Source organism: Oncorhynchus gorbuscha, linkage group LG15, assembly GCF_021184085.1.
Source record: "Oncorhynchus gorbuscha isolate QuinsamMale2020 ecotype Even-year linkage group LG15, OgorEven_v1.0, whole genome shotgun sequence".
Lineage (NCBI taxonomy): Eukaryota > Metazoa > Chordata > Actinopteri > Salmoniformes > Salmonidae > Oncorhynchus > Oncorhynchus gorbuscha.
The window spans coordinates 81,111,579-81,131,706 of record NC_060187.1 but is presented as its reverse complement, the minus strand read 5'-3'; the positions used below and the strand labels follow the sequence as shown (position 1 = coordinate 81,131,706).

General features: G+C 47.8%; 1 protein-coding gene across 1 annotated transcript in view; it reads right to left on the bottom strand.

The window, feature by feature from the left end:
• Positions 1–19,054: 19,054 nt before the first annotated feature.
• crabp2a (cellular retinoic acid binding protein 2, a) overlaps positions 19,055–20,128 on the bottom strand; it is a 9,920-nt gene continuing 8,846 nt past the window's right edge. The window contains exon 4 of the mRNA XM_046300373.1: positions 19,055–19,829. Coding sequence (XP_046156329.1) covers positions 19,779–19,829 — 51 coding nt within the window. The 3' untranslated portion in view covers positions 19,055–19,778. The remainder of the gene's footprint in view (positions 19,830–20,128) is intronic.

Genomic DNA, 20,128 nt, shown 5'->3' with positions numbered 1-20,128 from the left:
CCAAAGTCTCTCTAGCAGCTACATTAAACACAGCTGCATCTTTCTCTTCCAGCAAAGAAGACGAGGAGAAAGACTTGGGCTGAAACCAGGAAGAGTTTGTCCTCTTTTCACCCCTCCGTTGGTCTCTCTGACTCAACCTCTCCATTTCTTCATTCCTCTACTATACCCTGCTCTAAGATTCAACACTTCAGTGTGTGTGTGTGTGTGTGTGTGCACGTGTGTGTGTGCGTGTGTGCACGTGTGTGTGTGCATGCGTGAGTGTGTGTGTGCACGTGTGTGTGTGCGTGCGTGAGTGTGTGTGTGCGTGAGTGTGTGAGTGCGTGTGTGTGTGTGTGTGTGTGTGTGTGTGTGTGTGTGTGTGTGTGTGTGTGTGTGTGTGTGTGTGTGTGTGTGTGTGTGTGTGTGTGTGTGTGTGTGTGTGTGTGTGTGTGTGTGTGTGTGTGTGTGTGTAACTATTCTTGACCAACGTTTTACAAGATCTCTGAGGTTTCTGGGTGGTCTGGAGTGGAGGGTACTGGAGGGGATTGATGTTGGTGTGCCTGCAGGCAGTTTTACGTGTGTGTGTGTGTGTGTGTGTGTGTGTGTGTGTGTGTGTGTGTGTGTGTGTGTGTGTGTGTGTGTGTGTGTGTGTGTGTGTGTGTGTGTGTGTGTGTGTGTGTGTGTGTGTGTGTGTGTGTGTGTCCCAGCTAGCACATAACGTTCTGAGAACAACACGTTTGTTAGAGCTTGGTGAGAGCATGGTTGTCCAATTGTTATTTAGCATACAACCTTCCCACAAGGAACATTCTCAACACATTTAAGGAACTTGACAAAAATATACAATACCGTTCAAAAGTTTGGGGTCACTTAGAAATGTCCTTGTTTTTGAAAGAAAAGCACATTTTTTGTCCATTATAACATCAAATTGAACAGTAATACCAGTTGTATTGCTTCTTTAATCAGAACAATATTTTTCAGCTGTTCTAACATAATTGCAAAAGGGTTTTCTAATGATCAATTATCCTTTTAAAATGATCATCTTGGATTAGGGGGCAGCAGGTAGCCTCGTGGTTAGAGTGTTGGATTGGGGGGCAGCAGGTAGCCTCGTGGTTAGAGTGTTGGATTAGGGGGCAGCAGGTAGCCTCGTGGTAAGAGTGTTGGATTAGGGGACAGCAAGTAACCTCGTGGTTAGAGTGTTGGATTAGGGGGCAGCAGGTAGCCTCGTGGTTAGAGTGTTGGATTAGGGGGCAGCAGGTAGCCTCGTGGTTAGAGTGTTGGATTAGGGGCAGCAGGTAGCCTCGTGGTTAAGAGTGTTGGATTAGGGGACAGCAGGTAGCCTCGTGGTTAGAGTGTTGGATTAGGGGCAGCAGGTAGCCTCGTGGTTAGAGTGTTGGATTAGGGGCAGCAGGTAGCCTCGTGGTTAGAGTGTTGGTTGGTAGCCTCGTGGTTAGAGGGACAGCAGGTAGCCTCGTGGTTAGAGTGTTGGATTAGGGGGCAGCAGGTAGCCTCGTGGTTAGAGTGTTGGATTAGGGGGCAGCAGGTAGCCTCGTGGTTAGAGTGTTGGATTAGGGGGCAGCAGGTAGCCTCGTGGTTAGAGTTGGATTGGATTAGAGTGTTGGGGGCAGCAGGTAGCCTCGTGGTTAGAGTGTTGGATTAGGGGACAGCAGGTAGCCTCGTGGTTAGAGTGTTGGATTAGGGGACAGCAGGTAGCCTCGTGGTTAGAGGTTAGAGTGTTGGATTAGGGGACAGCAGGTAGCCTTGTGGTTAGAGTGTTGGATTAGGGGGCAGCAGGTAGCCTTGTGGTTAGAGTGTTGGATTGGGGGGCAGCAGGTAGCCTTGTGGTTAAAGTGTTGGATTAGGGGGCAGCAGGTAGCCTTGTGGTTAGAGTGTTGGATTAGGGGGCAGCAGGTAGCCTCGTGGTTAGAGTGTTGGATTAGGGGGCAGCAGGTAGCCTCGTGGTTAGAGTGTTGGATTAGGGGGCAGCAGGTAGCCTCGTGGTTAGAGTGTTGGATTAGGGGGCAGCAGGTAGCCTCGTGGTTAGAGTGTTGGATTAGGGGACAGCAGGTAGCCTCGTGGTTAGAGTGTTGGATTAGGGGGCAGCAGGTAGCCTCATGGTGAGAGTGTTGGATTAGGGGACAGCAGGTACCCTTGTGGTTAGAGTGTTGGATTAGGGGGCAACAGGTAGCCTCGTGGTTAGAGTGTTGGATTAGGGGGCAGCAGGTAGCCTCGTGGTTAGAGTGTAGGATTAGGGGACAGCAGGTAGCCTCGTGGTTAGAGTGTTGGATTATGGGGGCAGCAGGTAGCCTCGTGGTTAGAGTGTTGGATTAGGGGGCAGCAGGTAGCCTCGTGGTTATAGTGTTGGATTAGGGGGCAGCAGGTAGCCTCGTGGTTAGAGTGTTGGATTAGGGGGCAGCAGGTAGCCTCGTGGTTAGAGTGTTGGATTAGGGGGCAGCAGGTAGCCTCGTGGTTAGAGTGTTGGATTAGGGGGCAGCAGGTAGCCTCGTGGTTAGAGTGTTGGATTAGGGGGCAGCAGGTAGCCTCGTGGTTAGAGTGTTGGATTAGTAACCGGACGGTCGCAAGATTGAATCCCAGAGCTGACAAGGTAAATATCTGTTGTTCTGCCCCTGAACAAGTCAGTTAACCCACTGTTCCTAGACCGTCATTGAAAATAAGAATTTGTTCTTTACTGACTTGCCAAGTTAAATAAAGGTTAAAAAAATGAACTAACACAACATGCAATTGGAACACAAGAGTGAAGGTAGCTGATAATGGGTCTATGTACGCCTATGTAGATATTCCATTAAATATCAGCTCTTTCCAGCTACAATAGTCATTACACTGTATTTCTGATCTATTTAATTGTTAAAAAATATGCTTTTCTTTCAAAACAAGGACATTTCTAAGTAACCCCAAACTGTTGAACGATAGTGTATATAAATGTATTTTCTTGGTATTTCATTCATTTAACAGACTTTAAACATTTAAACATGGTTACATTTAATTAAAATGTTATTAGCGTTCTAGGAGCGTTCTCCAACTGGTTTGATGGCATTGCAGTGGATAGCAGCCATCTTACAGGCTCCTGACCAAAACTTTTTTTTAACTAATTGTCTCCGCCATAATTTCCTGTGACCGAAACAGCGATCACTACTCGTTATTGTTATTCGTTACGAAGCATATGACAAATACAATTAATTTTTAATTTGATTTGACATTGGGAATGTTCTCAAATAGTTCAGAGAACGTTTAGAAAAAATGTTCTTCTGTGGGAATTTGAGTACTTCAGCATAACATTTTCAGTAGGTTTCCTTATAGTTCAATTTAAAGTCATGTTCTCAGAACATTAAGAAAACGTTCCATAAAAACCACAAGAAAACATTAGTGACATTAAAAGAATGTTCTAAGAATGTTATTCAAAAACATCTCCATTCCATTTGCCTGGTGGTGCAGGGGACTAATTCTATGGATAGACAGATGATCATAGGTTTGAAACTCACTGACACATGCCCCAATAGAAAATACATGTGTTTGCATGAATAATGTCTAAGAAATGAATTTCCATGTGTCCTATCCGTGCATGGAGTTCAAAACAGTTAACCTAAGCTAGCAGTCGTTTTGAAACATTCAGTGAAGGTTTTAAGGAAGTTATTTCAAAAACCTCCAAATAACCTTTACATTTCATTCAAAACATTCACAACATTTAGAAAATGTTCTTAGAACGTTACTAACTTAACTTCAAACAACATACAATTTCTGTTCTCAGAATGTTAATAAAACCTGAAAATGTACATTCAGGCAAAATTTTCACTTCCATTCTCAGAATGTGTTTTTTTTTAAATGCAGTTTTACTGGTCAGGAAACATATGGCTTTGTTCCTAGAACCAATGGGAAACCAAAGACTTACGTTCCAAAACTTCCAAGACACCAAATGTGCTAGCTGGTGTGTGTGTGTGTGTGTGTGTGTGTGTGTGTGTGTGTGTGTGTGTGTGTGTGTGTGTGTGTGTGTGTGTGTGTGTGTGTGTGTGTGTGTGTGTGTGTGTGTGTGTGTGTGTGTGTGTGTGTGTGTGTGTGTGTGTGTGTGTGTGTGTGTGTGTGTGTTTAGTCAGGCTGTCACGAGCACTCTGTGTCTATGAAGGCGTGGGCCTCTTACCCATCATGCCCTGTGGTACTGTCGCCTGTGGGACATTTTTGCATCGGTCCTCCCACAACTTTACTAGCTTCCCCAGAATGCAGTTGACCCAGGTGTCAATAACCACACACATGCACACACACCACTCTCTCACCACCATGAACACAAATCATCCATCGCACTCTGCTTTGAGACAGGCATGGCCTCAGGGCACCTAAACAAACCTGCATTCACACAGACCTCGTTAGAGCTTGTGCTACATCTCGGTTCACATATTCCTTGATTACCAATGGTAACCAGGCTAGCTATGCTAGCAGGTATTGTAAGTCCATGTGTCTTTAGGAAGTCTCATTCATCATATCAGATTAGCATAACCAGTGCACTCCATCACCAGGGAAGGTTGACAGTTTTGTGCTCAACATACTGTAACGCGGGCTGGTGCATCAATTCAGACCAAGCCCAATACAGTAGTGCCAATCAACATGTACTGTACAGCCTCAGTTTTATCCATGGAATATGACAATGTTGTTCAAATCAGGATACAAATGTCAGATTTAGTCTGGGCCCAGATATACATTTAAGGGGTTTTTCTATGCAATGCACCCATCTTTATGGTAAAATATATGATTTGCAGGCACTCTGGTTGGAGTGTACAGTAGGTGTGTATTGTATCGTATGCATGTGAGTTGTTTACACTTGCTTGCTTTAGTGCAGCATGGTGTGTGTGTGCTCACCTTGTGTGTGTGTGTACCGAGTGTGTGTTTTACGAGCTGCGCGTACAGTGTGAGTGTTTGATGGTACGTGTGAAGAGTTTGCAGAATGTGTGTGTTTGGTTCGGTATGCGAGTGCGTGTGTGTCTCTGACTCTTTGTGTGTTTTTACGGGGGTCCAGTGCAGGCCGTGTGTTTTTGAATGGGGTGAAACAGCTGCCTTTTACTGCCCCAGGGGCTAATAAACAGGCAGAGAAGGGCAGTTATCTACCCTTTTTACTGGCCAGGACGGAACTTTACTGAGGTCACACTGTAACTACACACAGCTGCAGGGGGAGGAGAGAATGAGAGAGAGAAAGAGAGAGAGAGAGAGAGAGAGAGAGAGGGGGGACAGAAGTGAAGTGTGGTTCAGTGACATTGTTCCTATGAGACTAAGGGAGGGGTTTCATATGCTATCAGTGAATATATGGGAAATGCCTAATTAAATAGAGTCTGTAGACCTTAAACAGGCCTTAGTAAAAGCATAGATCAACCCAGTGGAAGCAGAGACCAAGCCAACACTGGATCATATCCCATAGTCCCTCTAACACTCCACAGTCCACAGGTCTGGGTTTCCCCTAACAGATAAGACCTGGGGAGTTGTAGCTTAGGGGTCAAACATGAGAGAAAGACCATTTTGAACATTTCTAAATTCCTTTCCTTGTATACCTCTCTCTTTTCCATTTCCTCTACCTCTATCACCCTGCTGTGTGTGTCTCCAGTTCTCTTCCATTTCCAGGTTTTCTTTAAAGATTCTGCTCCTCGTTAAGCACATCTGCTGTCAATCAACTGTACCCTATAATCCCTTTGGCATTTCCTGCCTGTCGGGACACACCTCCTGACCCTTTTTTTTCTGGTCATTGATTGGTCGGATTGGTTGGGCCCCACCCTGGCCATTCCAACTGGCCAACTCACCAGTCCATCAAATAGACTCATGTTCAACTTCATTCCACTTATCATCATCACCTTTAACTGTTGCCTTAATGACAGATATGTTTGTGTGATTTCAGAGATGAAGGACTAACATTGAAGTGAATGTGTGTGCCCGCGCATGCGCACCCGTGTGTGTGTGTGTGTGTGTGTGTGTGTGTGTGTGTGTGTGTGTGTGTGTGTGTGTGTGTGTGTGTGTGTGTGTGTGTGTGTGTGTGTGTGTGTGTGTGTGTGTGTGTGTGTGTGTGTGTGTGTGTGTGTGTGTGTGTGTGTGTGTGTGTGTGTGTGTGTGTGTGTGTGTGTGTGTGTGTGTGTGTGTTTGCAGTGGTGTAAAGTACTACTTAAGTCATTTTTTGGGGTATATATACTTTACTTGACTATTTATATTTTTGACAACTTTTAATTTTATTTCACTACATTCCTAAATAAAATATTGTACTTTTTACTCCACACACTTTAGCTTTGCTAAATAATAGGAATTTTAAAAGATTTATACTTTTACTTTTGATACTTAAGTATTCTTTTTAGCAATGACATTTACTTTTGATACCTAAGTATATTTAAAACCAAATACTATTTTACTGGCCTACTTTCACTTTTACTTGAGTAACTTTCTATTAAGGTATCTATACTTTTACTCAAGTATGACAACTGGGTACGTTTTCCACCACTCTGTGTGTGTGTGTGTGTGTGTGTGTGTGTGTGTGTGTGTGTGTGTGTGTGTGTGTGTGTGTGTGTGTGTGTGTGTGTGTGTGTGTGTGTGTGTGTGTGTGTGTGTGTGTGTGTGTGTGTGTGTGTGTGTGTGTGTGTGTGTGTGTGTGTGTGTGTGTGTGTGTGTGTTGGAATTGCTAACAGAGGTAGGGAAACTTCCAGAAATATGTTGAACCTAAATATCCAGCACCAGAGCACTGGCAATGCCCGGCACTGTTACCATGTGGAACTCCAATCAGGACAACACAGATAATAGGACTGATACATCCTCTGGTATCAATATGTAAAGCTATACTCTACAGTCATCTCCAAGAAAGCCAGGAAGACTCTGCTCAGATCTGTGAAACAGCTCTCACAGTGAGAGAGTGAATGGAGAAGGGGGAGAGAGAGAGAAGAGAGGATGACTGGAGAAGGGGGAGAGAGAGAGATGAGAGGATGACTGGAGAAGGGGGAGAGAGAGAAGAGAGGATGACTGGAGAATGGGGGGAGAGAGAGAAGAGAGGATGACTGGAGAAGGGGAGAGAGAGAGATGAGAGGATGACTGGAGAAGGGGGAGAGAAGAAGAGATGAGAGGATGACTGGAGAAGGGGGAGAGAGAAGAAAGGATGACTGGAGAAGGGGGAGAGAGAGAAGAGAGGATGACTGGGAGGGAGAGAGAGAGAGAGAGGGAGAGAGAGAGAGAGAGAGAGAGAGAGAGAGAGAGAGAGAGAGAGAGAGAGAGAGAGAGAGGATGAATGGAGAAGGGGGAGAGAGAGAGAGGATGAATGGAGAAGGGGGAGAGAAAGAAGAGAGGATGAATGGAGAAGGGGGAGAGAGAGAAGAGAGGATGACTGGAGAAGGGGGGAGAGAGAAGAGAGGATGACTGGAGAAGGGGGAGAGAGAGAAGAGAGGATGACTGGAGAATGGGGGAGAGAGAGAGAGAGAGAGGATGACTGGAGAAGGGGGGAGAGAGAGAGATGAGAGGATGACTGGAGAAGGGGAGAGAGAAGAAAGGATGACTGGAGAAGGGGGGAGAGAGAGAAGAGAGGATGACTGGAGAAGGGGAGAGAGAGAGAGAGAGAGAGAGAGAGAGAGAGAGAGAGAGAGAGAGAGAGAGAGAGAAGAGAGAGAGAGAGAGAGAGAGAGGATGAATGGAGAAGGGGGAGAGAGAGAGAGGATGAATGGAGAAGGGGGAGAGAAAGAAGAGAGGATGAATGGAGAAGGGGGAGAGAGAGAAGAGAGGATGACTGGAGAAGGGGGGGAGAGAGAAGAGAGGATGACTGGAGAAGGGGGAGAGAGAAGAGAGGATGACTGGAGAAGGGGGAGAGAGAAGAGAGGATGACTGGAGAAGGGGGGAGAGAGAGAAGAGAGGATGACTGGAGAATGGGGGAGAGAGAGAAGAGAGGATGACTGGAGAAGGGGGAGAGAGAGAGATGAGAGGATGACTGGAGAAGGGGAGAGAGAAGAGATGAGAGGATGACTGGAGAAGGGGGAGAGAGAAGAGAGGATGACTGGAGAAGGGGGGAGAGAGAGAAGAGAGGATGACTGGAGAAGGGGGAGAGAGAGAGATGAGAGGATGACTGGAGAAGGGGGAGAGAGAAGAGATGAGAGGATGACTGGAGAAGGGGGGAGAGAAGAAGAGAGGATGACTGGAGAAGGGGGGAGAGAGAGAAGAGAGGATGACTGGAGAAGGGGGAGAGAGAAGAGAGGATGAATGGAGAAGGGGGGGAGAGAGAGAAGAGAGGATGACTGGAGAAGGGGGAGAGAGAGAGGATGAATGGAGAGAGAGAGAGAGAGAGAGAGAGAGAGAGAGAGGAGAGAGAGAGAGAGAGAGAGAGAGAGAGAGAGAGAGAGAGAGAGAGAGAGAGAGAGAGAGAGAGAGATGATGAAGGATGGAGAAGGGGGAGAGAGAGAGAGGATGAATGGAGAAGGGGAGAGAAAGAAGAGAGGATGAATGGAGAAGGGGAGAGAGAGAAGAGAGGATGACTGGAGAAGGGGGGAGAGAGAAGAGAGGATGACTGGAGAAGGGGGGAGAGAGAGAAGAGAGGATGACTGGAGAATGGGGGAGAGAGAGAGAAGAGAGGATGACTGGAGAAGGGAGAGAGAGAGAGATGAGAGGATGACTGGAGAAGGGGGAGAGAGAAGAGATGAGAGGATGACTGGAGAAGGGGAGAGGGGAGAGAAGAGAGGATGACTGGAGAAGGGGGGAGAGAGAGAAGAGAGGATGACTGGAGAAGGGGGAGAGAGAGAGATGAGAGGATGACTGGAGAAGGGGGAGAGAGAAGAGATGAGAGGATGACTGGAGAAGGGGAGAGAGAAGAGAGGATGACTGGAGAAGGGGGGAGAGAGAGAAGAGAGGATGACTGGAGAAGGGGGAGAGAGAAGAGAGGATGAATGGAGAAGGGGGGAGAGAGAGAAGAGAGGATGACTGGAGAAGGGGGGAGAGAGAGAAGAGAGGATGACTGGAGAATGGGGGGAGAGAGAGAAGAGAGGATGACTGGAGAAGGGGGAGAGAGAGAGAGAGAGGATGACTGGAGAAGGGGGAGAGAGAGATGAGAGGATGACTGGAGAAGGGGAGAGAGAAGAGAGGATGAATGGAGAAGGGGGAGAGAGAGAAGAGAGGATGACTGGAGAAGGGGGGGGAGAGAGAGAGAGGATGACTGGAGAAGGGGGAGAGAGAAGAGAGGATGAATGGAGAAGGGGAGAGAGAGAAGAAGAGAGGATGACTGGAGAAGGGGGGAGAGAGAGAAGAGAGGATGACTGGAGAATGGGGGGGGAGAGAGAGAAGAGAGGATGACTGGAGAAGGGGGAGAGAGAGAGATGAGAGGATGACTGGAGAAGGGGGAGAGAGAAGAGAGGATGAATGGAGAAGGGGGAGAGAGAGAAGAGAGGATGACTGGAGAAGGGGGAGAGAGAGAAGAGAGGATGACTGGAGAATGGGGGGAGAGAGAGAAGAGAGGATGACTGGAGAAGGGGGAGAGAGAGAGATGAGAGGATGACTGGAGAAGGGGGAGAGAGAAGAGATGAGAGGATGACTGGAGAAGGGGGAGAGAGAAGAGAGGATGACTGGAGAAGGGGGGAGAGAGAAGAGAGGATGACTGGAGAAGGGGGAGAGAGAAGAGAGGATGACTGGAGAAGGGGGAGAGAGAGAAGAGAGGATGACTGGAGAATGGGGAGAGAGAGAAGGGGGACAGAGAAAGAGAGGATGACTGGAGAAGGGGGAGAGAGAGAAGAGAGGATGACTGGAGAAGGGGGAAAGAGAGAAGAGAAGATGACTGGAGAAGGGGGAGAGAGAAGAGAGGATGACTGGAGAAGGGGGAGAGAGAGAGAGGATGAATGGAGAAGGGGGAGAGAGAGAAGAGAGAGGATGAATGAAGAAGGGGGAGAGAGAGAAGAGAGAGGATGAATGGAGAAGGGGGAAAGAAGAGAGGATGAATGGAGAAGGGGGAGAGAGAGAAGATAGGATGACTGGAGAAGAGGGGGAGAGAGAGAAGAGAGAGGATGAATGAAGAAGGGGGAGAGAGAGAAGAGAGAGGATGAATGAAGAAGGGGGAGAGAGAGAAGAGAGGATGAATGGAGAAGGGGGAGAGAGAGAGAGGATGAATGGAGAAGGGGAGAGAGAGAAGAGAGAGGATGAATGAAGAAGGGGGAGAGAGAGAAGAGAGAGGATGAATGGAGAAGGGGGAAAGAGAAGAGAGGATGAATGGAGAAGGGGAGAGAGAGAAGATAGGATGAATGAAGAAGGGGAGAGAAAGAAGAGAGGATGAATGGAGAAGGGGGAGAGAGAAGAGAGGATGACTGGAGAAGGGGGAGAGAGAGAAGATAGGATGACTGGAGAAGGGGGAGAGAGAGAAGAGAGAGGATGAATGGAGAAGGGGGAGAGAGAGAAGAGAGAGGATGAATGGAGAAGGGGGAAAGAAGAGAGGATGCATGGAGAAGGGAGAGAGAGAGAAGAGAGGATGACTGGAGAAGGGGGAGAGAGAGAAGAGAGGATGAATGGAGAAGGGGGAGAGAGAGAAGAGAGAGGATGAATGAAGAAGGGGAGAGAAAGAAGAGAGGATGAATGGAGAAGGGGGAGAGAGAGAAGAGAGGATGAATGGAGAAGGGGGAGAGAGAGAAGAGAGGATGACTGGAGAAGTGGGAGAGAGAGAAGAGAGGATGAATGGAGAAGGGGGAGAGAGAGAAGAGAGAGGATGAATGGAGAGAAGGGGGAGAGAGAGAAGAGAGAGGATGAATGAAGAAGGGAGAGAAAGAAGAGAGGATGAATGGAGAAGGGGAGAGAGAGAAGAGAGAGGATGAATGAAGAAGGGGAGAGAAAGAAGAGAGGATGAATGGAGAAGGGAATGGAGAGAGAGAGAGAGAGAGGATGATGAATGAAGAAGGGGAGAGAAAGAAGAGAGGATGAATGGAGAAGGGGGAGAGAGAGAAGATAGGATGACTGGAGAAGGGGAGAGAGAGAAGAGAGAGGATGACTGGAGAAGGGGGAGAGAGAGAAGATAGGATGAATGGAGAAGGGGAGAGAGAAGAGAGGATGAATGGAGAAGGGGGAGAGAGAGAAGAGAGGATGAATGGAGAAGGGGGAGAGAGAGAAGATAGGATGAATGGAGAAGGGGGAGAGAGAAGAGAGAGGATGAATGGAGAAGGGGGAGAGAGAAGAGAGGATGAATGGAGAAGGGGGAGAGAGAGAAGATAGGATGAATGGAGAAGGATGAATGGGAGAGAGAGAAGAGAGGATGAATGGAGAAGGGGAGAGAGAGAAGAGAGGATGAATGGAGAAGGGGGAGAGAGAGAAGAGAGGATGAATGGAGAAGGGGGAGAGAGAAGAGAGGATGAATGGAGAAGGGGGAGAGAGAGAAGAGAGGATGAATGGAGAAGGGGGAGAGAGAGAAGAGAGGATGAATGGAGAAGGGGGAGAGAGAGAAGAGAGGATGAATGGAGAAGGGGGAGAGAGAAGAGAGGATGAATGGAGAAGGGGAGAGAGAGAAGAGAGGATGAATGGAGAAGGGGGAGAGAGAGAAGAGAGGATGAATGGAGAAGGGGGAGAGAGAAGAGGGATGAATGGAGAAGAGAGGAGAGAGGATGAATGGAGAAGGGGGAGAGAGAAGAGAGGATGAATGGAGAAGGGGGGAGAGAGAGAAGAGAGGATGAATGAGAGAGAGGATGGGAGAGAGAGAGAAGAGAGGATGAATGGAGAAAGAGAGGATGGGAGAGAGAGAGAAGAGAGGATGAATGGAGAAGGGAGAGAGAGAAGAGAGAGATGAATGGAGAATGGAGAAGGGGAGAGAGAGAAGAGAGGATGAATGGAGAAGGGGGAGAGAGAAGAGAATGAATGGAGAGAGAGAAGAGAGGATGAATGGAGAAGGGGGAGAGAGAGAAGAGAGGATGAATGGAGAATGGAGGGAGAGAGAGAAGAGAGGATGAATGGAGAAGGGGGAGAGAGAAGAGAGGATGAATGGAGAAGGGGGAGAGAGAGAAGAGAGGATGAATGGAGAAGGGGGAGAGAGAGAAGAGAGGATGAATGGAGAAGGGGGAGAGAGAAGAGAGGATGACTGGAGAAGGGGGAGAAGAGAGAAGAGAGAGGATGAATGGAGAAGGATGAATGGAGAGAGAGAGAAGAGAGGATGAATGGAGAAGGGGGAGAGAGAGAGAAGGATGAATGGAGAAGAGAGAGAAGAGAGGATGAATGGAGAAGGGGGAGAGAGAGAAGAGAGGATGAATGGAGAAGGGGGAGAGAGAGAAGAGAGGATGAATGGAGAAGAGAGAGAGAAGAGAGGATGAATGGAGAAGGGGGAGAGAGAAGAGAGGATGAATGGAGAAGGGGGAGAGAGAGAGAGGATGATGGAGAAGGGGGAGAGAGAAGAGAGGATGACTGGATGAATGGAGAAGGGGGAGAGAGAAGAGAGGATGAATGGAGAAGGGGAGAGAGAGAAGAGAGGATGAATGGAGAAGAGGGGGAGAGAGAAGAGAGAGGATGAATGGAGAAGGGGAGAGAGAGAGAGAGAATGAATGGAGAGAGAGAGAAGAGAGGATGAATGGAGAAGGGGGAGAGAGAAGAGAGGATGAATGGAGAAGATGAATGGGAGAGAGAAGAGAGGATGAATGGAGAAGAGAGAAGAGAGGATGAATGGAGAAGGGGGAGAGAGAAGAGAGGGATGAATGGAGAAGAGGGGGGAGAGAGAAGAGAGGATGAATGGAGAAGGGGAGAGAGAGAAGAGAGGATGAATGGAGAAGGGGGAGAGAGAGAAGAGAGGATGAATGGAGAAGGGGGAGAGAGAAGAGAGGATGAATGGAGAAGAGAGAGAGAGAGGATGAATGGAGAAGGGGGAGAGAGAGAAGAGAGGATGAATGGAGAAGGGGGAGAGAGAGAAGAGAGGATGAATGGAGAAGGGGGAGAGAGAAGAGAGGATGAATGGAGAAGGAAGAGAGAGAAGAGAGGATGAATGGAGAATGACTGAGAGGATGTCCTGTCCTGTGTAAATCTAAGTGTGCGTTCTCTAATTCTCTCCTTCTCTCTTTCTTTCTCTCTCTCGGAGGACCTGAGCCCTAGAACCATGCCCCAGGACTACCTGACATGATGACTCCTTGCTGTCCCCAGTCCACCTGGCCATGCTGCTGCTCCAGTTTCAACTGGCCTGGGCCCTAGGACCATGTCCCAGGACTACCTGACATGAGGACTCCTTGCTGTCCCCAGTCCACCTGGCCATGCTCCTGCTCCAGTTTCAACTGTTCTGCCTTACTATTATTCAACCATGCTGGTCATTTATGAACATTTGAACATCTTGGCCACGTTCTGTTATAATCTCCACCCGGCACAGCCGGAAGAGGACTGGCCACCCCACATATGCTCTCTCTAATTCTCTCTTTCTTTCTCTCTCTCGGAGGACCTGAGCCCTAGGACCGTGCCCCAGGACTACCTGACATGATGGCTCCTTGCTGTCCCCAGTCCACCTGACTGTGCTGCTGCTCCAGTTTCAACTGTTCTGCCTTATTATTATTTGACCATGCTGGTCATTTATGAACATTTGAACATCTTGGTCATGTTCTGTTATAATCTCTACCCGGCACAGCCAGAAGAGGACTGGCCACCCCACATAGCCCGGTTCCTCTCTAGGTTTCTTCCTAGGTTTTGGCCTTTCTAGGGAGTTTTTCCTAGCCACCGTGCTTTTACACCTGCATTGTTTGCTGTTTGGGGTTTTAGGCTGGGTTTCTGTACAGAACTTTGAGATATCAGCTAACGTACGAAGGGCTATATAAATAAATTTGATTTGATTTGATTTGATGGAGAAGGGGGAGAGAGAGAAGAGAGGATGAATGGAGAAGGGGGAGAGAGAAGAGAGGATGAATGGAGAAGGGGGAGAGAGAGAAGAGAGGATGAATGGAGAAGGGGGAGAGAGAGAAGAGAGGATGAATGGAGAAGGGGGAGAGAGAAGAGAGGATGAATGGAGAAGGGGGAGAGAGAGAAGAGAGGATGAATGGAGAAGGGGGAGAGAGAGAAGATAGGATGAATGGAGAAGGGGGAGAGAGAGAAGAGAGGATGAATGGAGAAGGGGGAGAGAGAAGAGAGGATGAATGGAGAAGGGGAGAGAGAGAAGAGAGGATGAATGAAGAGAGGATGAATGGAGAAGGGGAGAGAGAGAAGAGAGGATGAATGGAGAAGGGGGAGAGAGAGAAGAGAGGATGAATGGAGAAGGGGGAGAGAGAGAAGAGAGGATGAATGGAGAAGGGGAGAGAGAGAGAGAGAGAGGATGAATGGAGAAGGGGAGAGAGAAGAGAGGATGAATGGAGAAGGGGGGAGAGAGAAGAGAGGATGACTGGAGAATGGGGGGAGAGAGAGAAGAGAGGATGAATGGAGAAGGGAGAGAGAGAAGAGAGGATGAATGGAGAAGGGGAGAGAGAGAAGAGAGGATGAATGGAGAAGGGGGAGAGAGAAGAGAGGATGAATGGAGAAGGAGAGAGAGAGAAGAGAGGATGAATGGAGAAGGGGGGAGAGAGAAGAGAGGATGAATGGAGAAGGGGGAGAGAGAGAAGAGAGGATGAATGGAGAAGGGGGAGAGAGAAGAGAGGATGAATGGAGAAGGGGGAGAGAGAGAAGAGAGGATGAATGGAGAAGGGGGAGAGAGAGAAGAGAGGATGAATGGAGAAGGGGGGAGAGAGAGAAGAGAGGATGAATGGAGAAGGGGGAGAGAGAGAAGAGAGGATGACTGGAGAAGGGGGAGAGAGAAGAGAGGATGAATGGAGAAGGGGGAGAGAGAAGAGAGGATGAATGGAGAAGGGGAGAGAGAGAAGAGAGGATGACTGGAGAATGGAGGGGGAGAGAGAAGAGAGGATGAATGGAGAAGGGGGGAGAGAGAAGAGAGGATGAATGGAGAAGGGGGGAGAGAGAAGAGAGGATGAATGGAGAAGGGGGAGAGAGAGAAGAGATGATGAATGGAGAAGGGGAGAGAGAGAAGAGAGGATGACTGGAGAAGGGGGAGAGAGAAGAGAGGATGAATGGAGAAGGGGGAGAGAGAGAAGAGAGGATGACTGGAGAAGGGGGAGAGAGAAGAGAGGATGAATGGAGAAGGGGAGAGAGAGAAGAGAGGATGAATGGAGAAGGGGAGAGAGAGAAGAGAGGATGACTGGAGAAGGGGGAGAGAGAAGAGAGGATGAATGGAGAAGGGGGAGAGAGAGAAGATAGGATGAATGGAGAAGGGGGAGAGAGAGAAGAGAGGATGAATGGAGAAGGGGGAGAGAGAAGAGAGGATGACTGGAGAAGGGGGAGAGAGAGAAGAGAGAGGATGAATGGAGAAGGGGGAGAGAGAGAAGAGAGAGGATGAATGGAGAAGGGGGAGAGAGAGAAGAGAGAGGATGAATGGAGAAGGGGAGAGAGAAGAGAGGATGAATGGAGAAGGGGGGAGAAGAGAGGGGATGAATGGAGAAGGGGGAGAGAGAGAGGATGAATGGAGAAGGGGAGAGAGAGAAGAGAGGATGATGGAGAAGGGGGAGAGAGAAGAGAGGATGAATGGAGAAGGGAGAGAGAGAAGAGAGGATGAATGGAGAAGAAGGGGATGGAGAAGGGGGAGAGAGAAGAGAGGATGAATGGAGAAGGGGGAGAGAGAAGAGAGGATGAATGGAGAAGAGAGGGAGAGAGAGAAGAGAGGATGAATGGAGAAGGGGGGGAGAGAGAGAAGAGAGGATGAATGGAGAAGGGGGAGAGAGAAGAGAGGATGAATGGAGAAGGGGGAGAGAGAGAAGAGAGGATGAATGGAGAAGGGGGAGAGAGAAGAGAGGATGAATGGAGAAGGGAGAGAGAGAAGAGAGGATGAATGGAGAATGACTGGAGGATGTCCTGTGTAAATCTAAGTGTGCGTTCTCTAATTCTCTCCTTCTCTCTTTCTTTCTCTCTCTCGGAGGACCTGAGCCCTAGAACCATGCCCCAGGACTACCTGACATGATGACTCCTTGCTGTCCCCAGTCCACCTGGCCATGCTGCTGCTCCAGTTTCAACTGGCCTGGGCCCTAGGACCATGTCCCAGGACTACCTGACATGAGGACTCCTTGCTGTCCCCAGTCCACCTGGCCATGCTCCTGCTCCAGTTTCAACTGTTCTGCCTTACTATTATTCAACCATGCTGGTCATTTATGAACATTTGAACATCTTGGCCACGTTCTGTTATAATCTCCACCCGGCACAGCCGGAAGAGGACTGGCCACCCCACATATGCTCTCTCTAATTCTCTCTTTCTTTCTCTCTCTCGGAGGACCTGAGCCCTAGGACCGTGCCCCAGGACTACCTGACATGATGGCTCCTTGCTGTCCCCAGTCCACCTGACTGTGCTGCTGCTCCAGTTTCAACTGTTCTGCCTTATTATTATTTGACCATGCTGGTCATTTATGAACATTTGAACATCTTGGTCATGTTCTGTTATAATCTCTACCCGGCACAGCCAGAAGAGGACTGGCCACCCCACATAGCCCGGTTCCTCTCTAGGTTTCTTCCTAGGTTTTGGCCTTTCTAGGGAGTTTTTCCTAGCCACCGTGCTTTTACACCTGCATTGTTTGCTGTTTGGGGTTTTAGGCTGGGTTTCTGTACAGAACTTTGAGATATCAGCTGACGTACGAAGGGCTATATAAATAAATTTGATTTGATTTGATTTGATGGAGAAGGGGGAGAGAGAGAAGAGAGGATGAATGGAGAAGGGGGAGAGAGAAGAGAGGATGAATGGAGAAGGGGGAGAGAGAGAAGAGAGGATGAATGGAGAAGGGGATGAGAGAAGAGAAGAGAGGATGAATGGAGAAGGGGGAGAGAGAAGAGAGGATGAATGGAGAAGAAGGAGGATGAATGGAGAAGGGGGAGAGAGAGAGAGAGGATGGAGAAGGGGGGGAGAGAGAGAAGAGAGGATGAATGGAGAAGGGGGGAGAGAGAGAAGAGAGGATGAATGGAGAAGGGGGAGAGAGAGAAGAGAGGATGAATGGAGAAGGGGGAGAGAGAGAAGAGAGGATGAATGGAGAAGGGGGAGAGAGAGAAGAGAGGATGAATGGAGAAGGGGGAGAGAGAGAAGAGAGGATGAATGGAGAAGGGGGAGAGAGAGAAGAGAGGATGAATGGAGAAGGGGGAGAGAGAGAAGAGAGGATGAATGGAGAAGGGGGAGAGAGAGAAGAGAGGATGAATGGAGAAGGGGGAGAGAGAGAAGAGAGGATGAATGGAGAAGGGGGAGAGAGAGAAGAGAGGATGAATGGAGAAGGGGGAGAGAGAGAAGAGAGGATGAATGGAGAAGGGGGAGAGAGAGAAGAGAGGATGAATGGAGAAGGGGGAGAGAGAGAAGAGAGGATGAATGAGAGAGAGGATGAATGGAGGAGAGAGAGAAGAGAGGATGAATGGAGAAAGGGATGAATGGAGAAGGGGAGAGAGAAGAGAGGATGAATGAGAGGATGAATGGAAGAGAGGGAGGATGAATGGAGAAGAGAGAGAAGAGAGGATGAATGGAGAAGGGGGAGAGAGAGAAGAGAGGATGAATGGAGAAGGATGGGGAAGAGAGAGAAGAGAGGATGAATGGAGAAGAGAGGGAATGGAGAGGGGAGAGAAGAGAGGATGAATGGAGAAGGATGGGAGAGAGAGAGAAGAGAGGATGAATGAGAGAAGGGAGGAGAATGGAGAAGAAGAGAGGATGAATGGAGAAGGGATGAATGGGAGAGAGAGAGAGGATGAATGGAGAAGGGGGAGAGAGAGAAGAGAGGATGAATGGAGAATGGGGGAGAGAGAAGAGATGAGAGGATGACTGGAGAAGGGGGAGAGAGAAGAAAGGATGACTGGAGAAGGGGGGGAGAGAGAGAAGAGAGGATGAATGGAGAAGGGGGAGAGAGAGAAGAGAGGATGAATGGAGAAGGGGGGGAGAGAGAAGAGAGGATGACTGGAGAAAATGACCAAGAAGAGAGGCAGTGAGAAAGAAAGGAGGGCATGCGGTAGAGAGATGATTGACAGAGAGAGAAAGACGGGAGGGATGGGGAGAAGGAAAAAGGGAGAGTCTTGAGGGGGCGGAGAGACAGACAAGTTATTCTTGTTGCAGACAGCTGAGACAAAGTCTAAAATAAGATGTGTACTAGCTAGGGCTGTGACGGTCATGCAATTTTGGATGATGCTAATTGGCCAGCCAAATGACCACCGTCTCCCTAATAACTGTTCAAGTAGCAAATAATACAAAATATATTGGTATTTATTTATTTATTTTCTATATTTTCTCCCCCTCTGCTCCTGACTGCATGTGCTTAGAATGATTCATTCTATTTCTATGTGTGCTGTTGCTGCATTTTTGGGGTGTTGGCACCCCAAGACTTGTTTGCTACAACACCTTTCAGCAAGGAGCAACAAAGTTTCATCACAATTTTAAGAGTCCATGTTACCGCGGAAACAGACTCAGCCGCACCAATGCCCGGCCGTTCTATTCATTTTTTAAAGGATTATGACAGTTGTTGAACTTTTATGACGGTCTTCATCCATAACCGTCGGTTACACAGTTATATGGTAATTGTGCCAGCACTAGTACTAATGTGTGTGTGTGTGTCTGTGTGTGTGTGTGTGTATTTAGACGCCAACGTTGAGTTACAGTTAAAGCGGTATTTACCAGTAAAATCTTAGTCCTTGAGTATTTACAGATGAAAGATCACCCTGTCTGTTGCCGGAGAATGTTCCTGCACTGCAGGAAATCTAAAACTTGTTGTGTAGTTGAGGTTTAAAAGGGCTTCTGAAGTTTGTAATTTCCACTTCAAAATTTCAGACTTGATTTTTCCTTACGAAAAATTTACCAACCATTAGTCATAATCCAGATAATAACTCACATTTCCTGTTGCTGCAGGATTATTTTCCTACTGTAGCAAACTGGCTCAAATTAAGATCCTACATCTGTGCTGTTTGTGTGTGTGAGCAAGAAAGTGTGTGTGTGTGTGTGTGTGTGTGTGTGTGTGTGTGTGTGTGTGTGTGTGTGTGTGTGTGTGTGTGTGTGTGTGTGTGTGTGTGTGTGTGTGTGTGTGTGTGTGTGTGTGTGTGTGTGTGTGTGTGTGTGTGTGTGTGTGTGTGTGTGATACCAAAAACCCAAACCGTATGGAGTCAACATGGTGTTTTATTGTCTTCCCATAGAAAGCATCATTTCCTATGATCAGATTTTATATAAAAGAGACAAAGTAAAAACCATAGCAACACGGTATCAGATCTAGTGTCATAAATATACAACTTTATCGACTTAGAGATAAGAGGGAAGAGAGAAGGAGAGAGAGAACAGACACAAAGTAACTGACCTTATAACTGGAAGAGCTCATAGGTTTACACAAATATAGTCAGACACTGATACACACACTTAGACCTACTCCCCTGACTAGCACGTACACACACACACACACACACACACACACACACACACACACACACACACACACACACACACACACACACACACACACACACACACACACACACACACACACACACACACACACACACACACACACACACACACACACACACACACACACACACACACACACACACACACACACACACATGGATCAACAACCTTGCACGTACAAAGACTCAGAAAAAGACACAATTTCAGGTTTACGACCTCACTGAGTAAGTGGACAGAACATTGGCAAGACTGACTTTAATAGATATAGGTCAACTAGACTGGGTTCAATCCCATGGATTTGTGACAGATATACTGGAGTTAAACTAGATTCTACAAGCTGATTTCGCCCTGCCCAGTCTGGCTGGGGGGTTGTGGAGTGAGTGAGTGGTGAGAGAGATGGAAGGATGAAGAGGTGTCTTCTCTTTCACTCTCGTACGTAGACTCTGGTGCACACCACATCGTCCGCACTCATGGTCTGGAATGAGAGGAATTTATAGATGTATTTAATATAGGTATTCATATCCAAGGAATTGATAAAGATGTGCAGTATTCAATAGAAGCATTCATTCATATCCAACATTAACACCGTCTCAATCCATCCTGTTCAGTCCCTGTCTGTGACTGTCTCTTCCAACAAGAGGTGTCCTGACCGAGTCCTTATTATGGTTCTGTATTACAACGTGTTGGCCTTTTTTACCATGGAAACCATTTTAGATCTAAGTTGACTAATTGAATTAGAAGCCAAACACTCAGCATGAGAGATGGAATGATCAG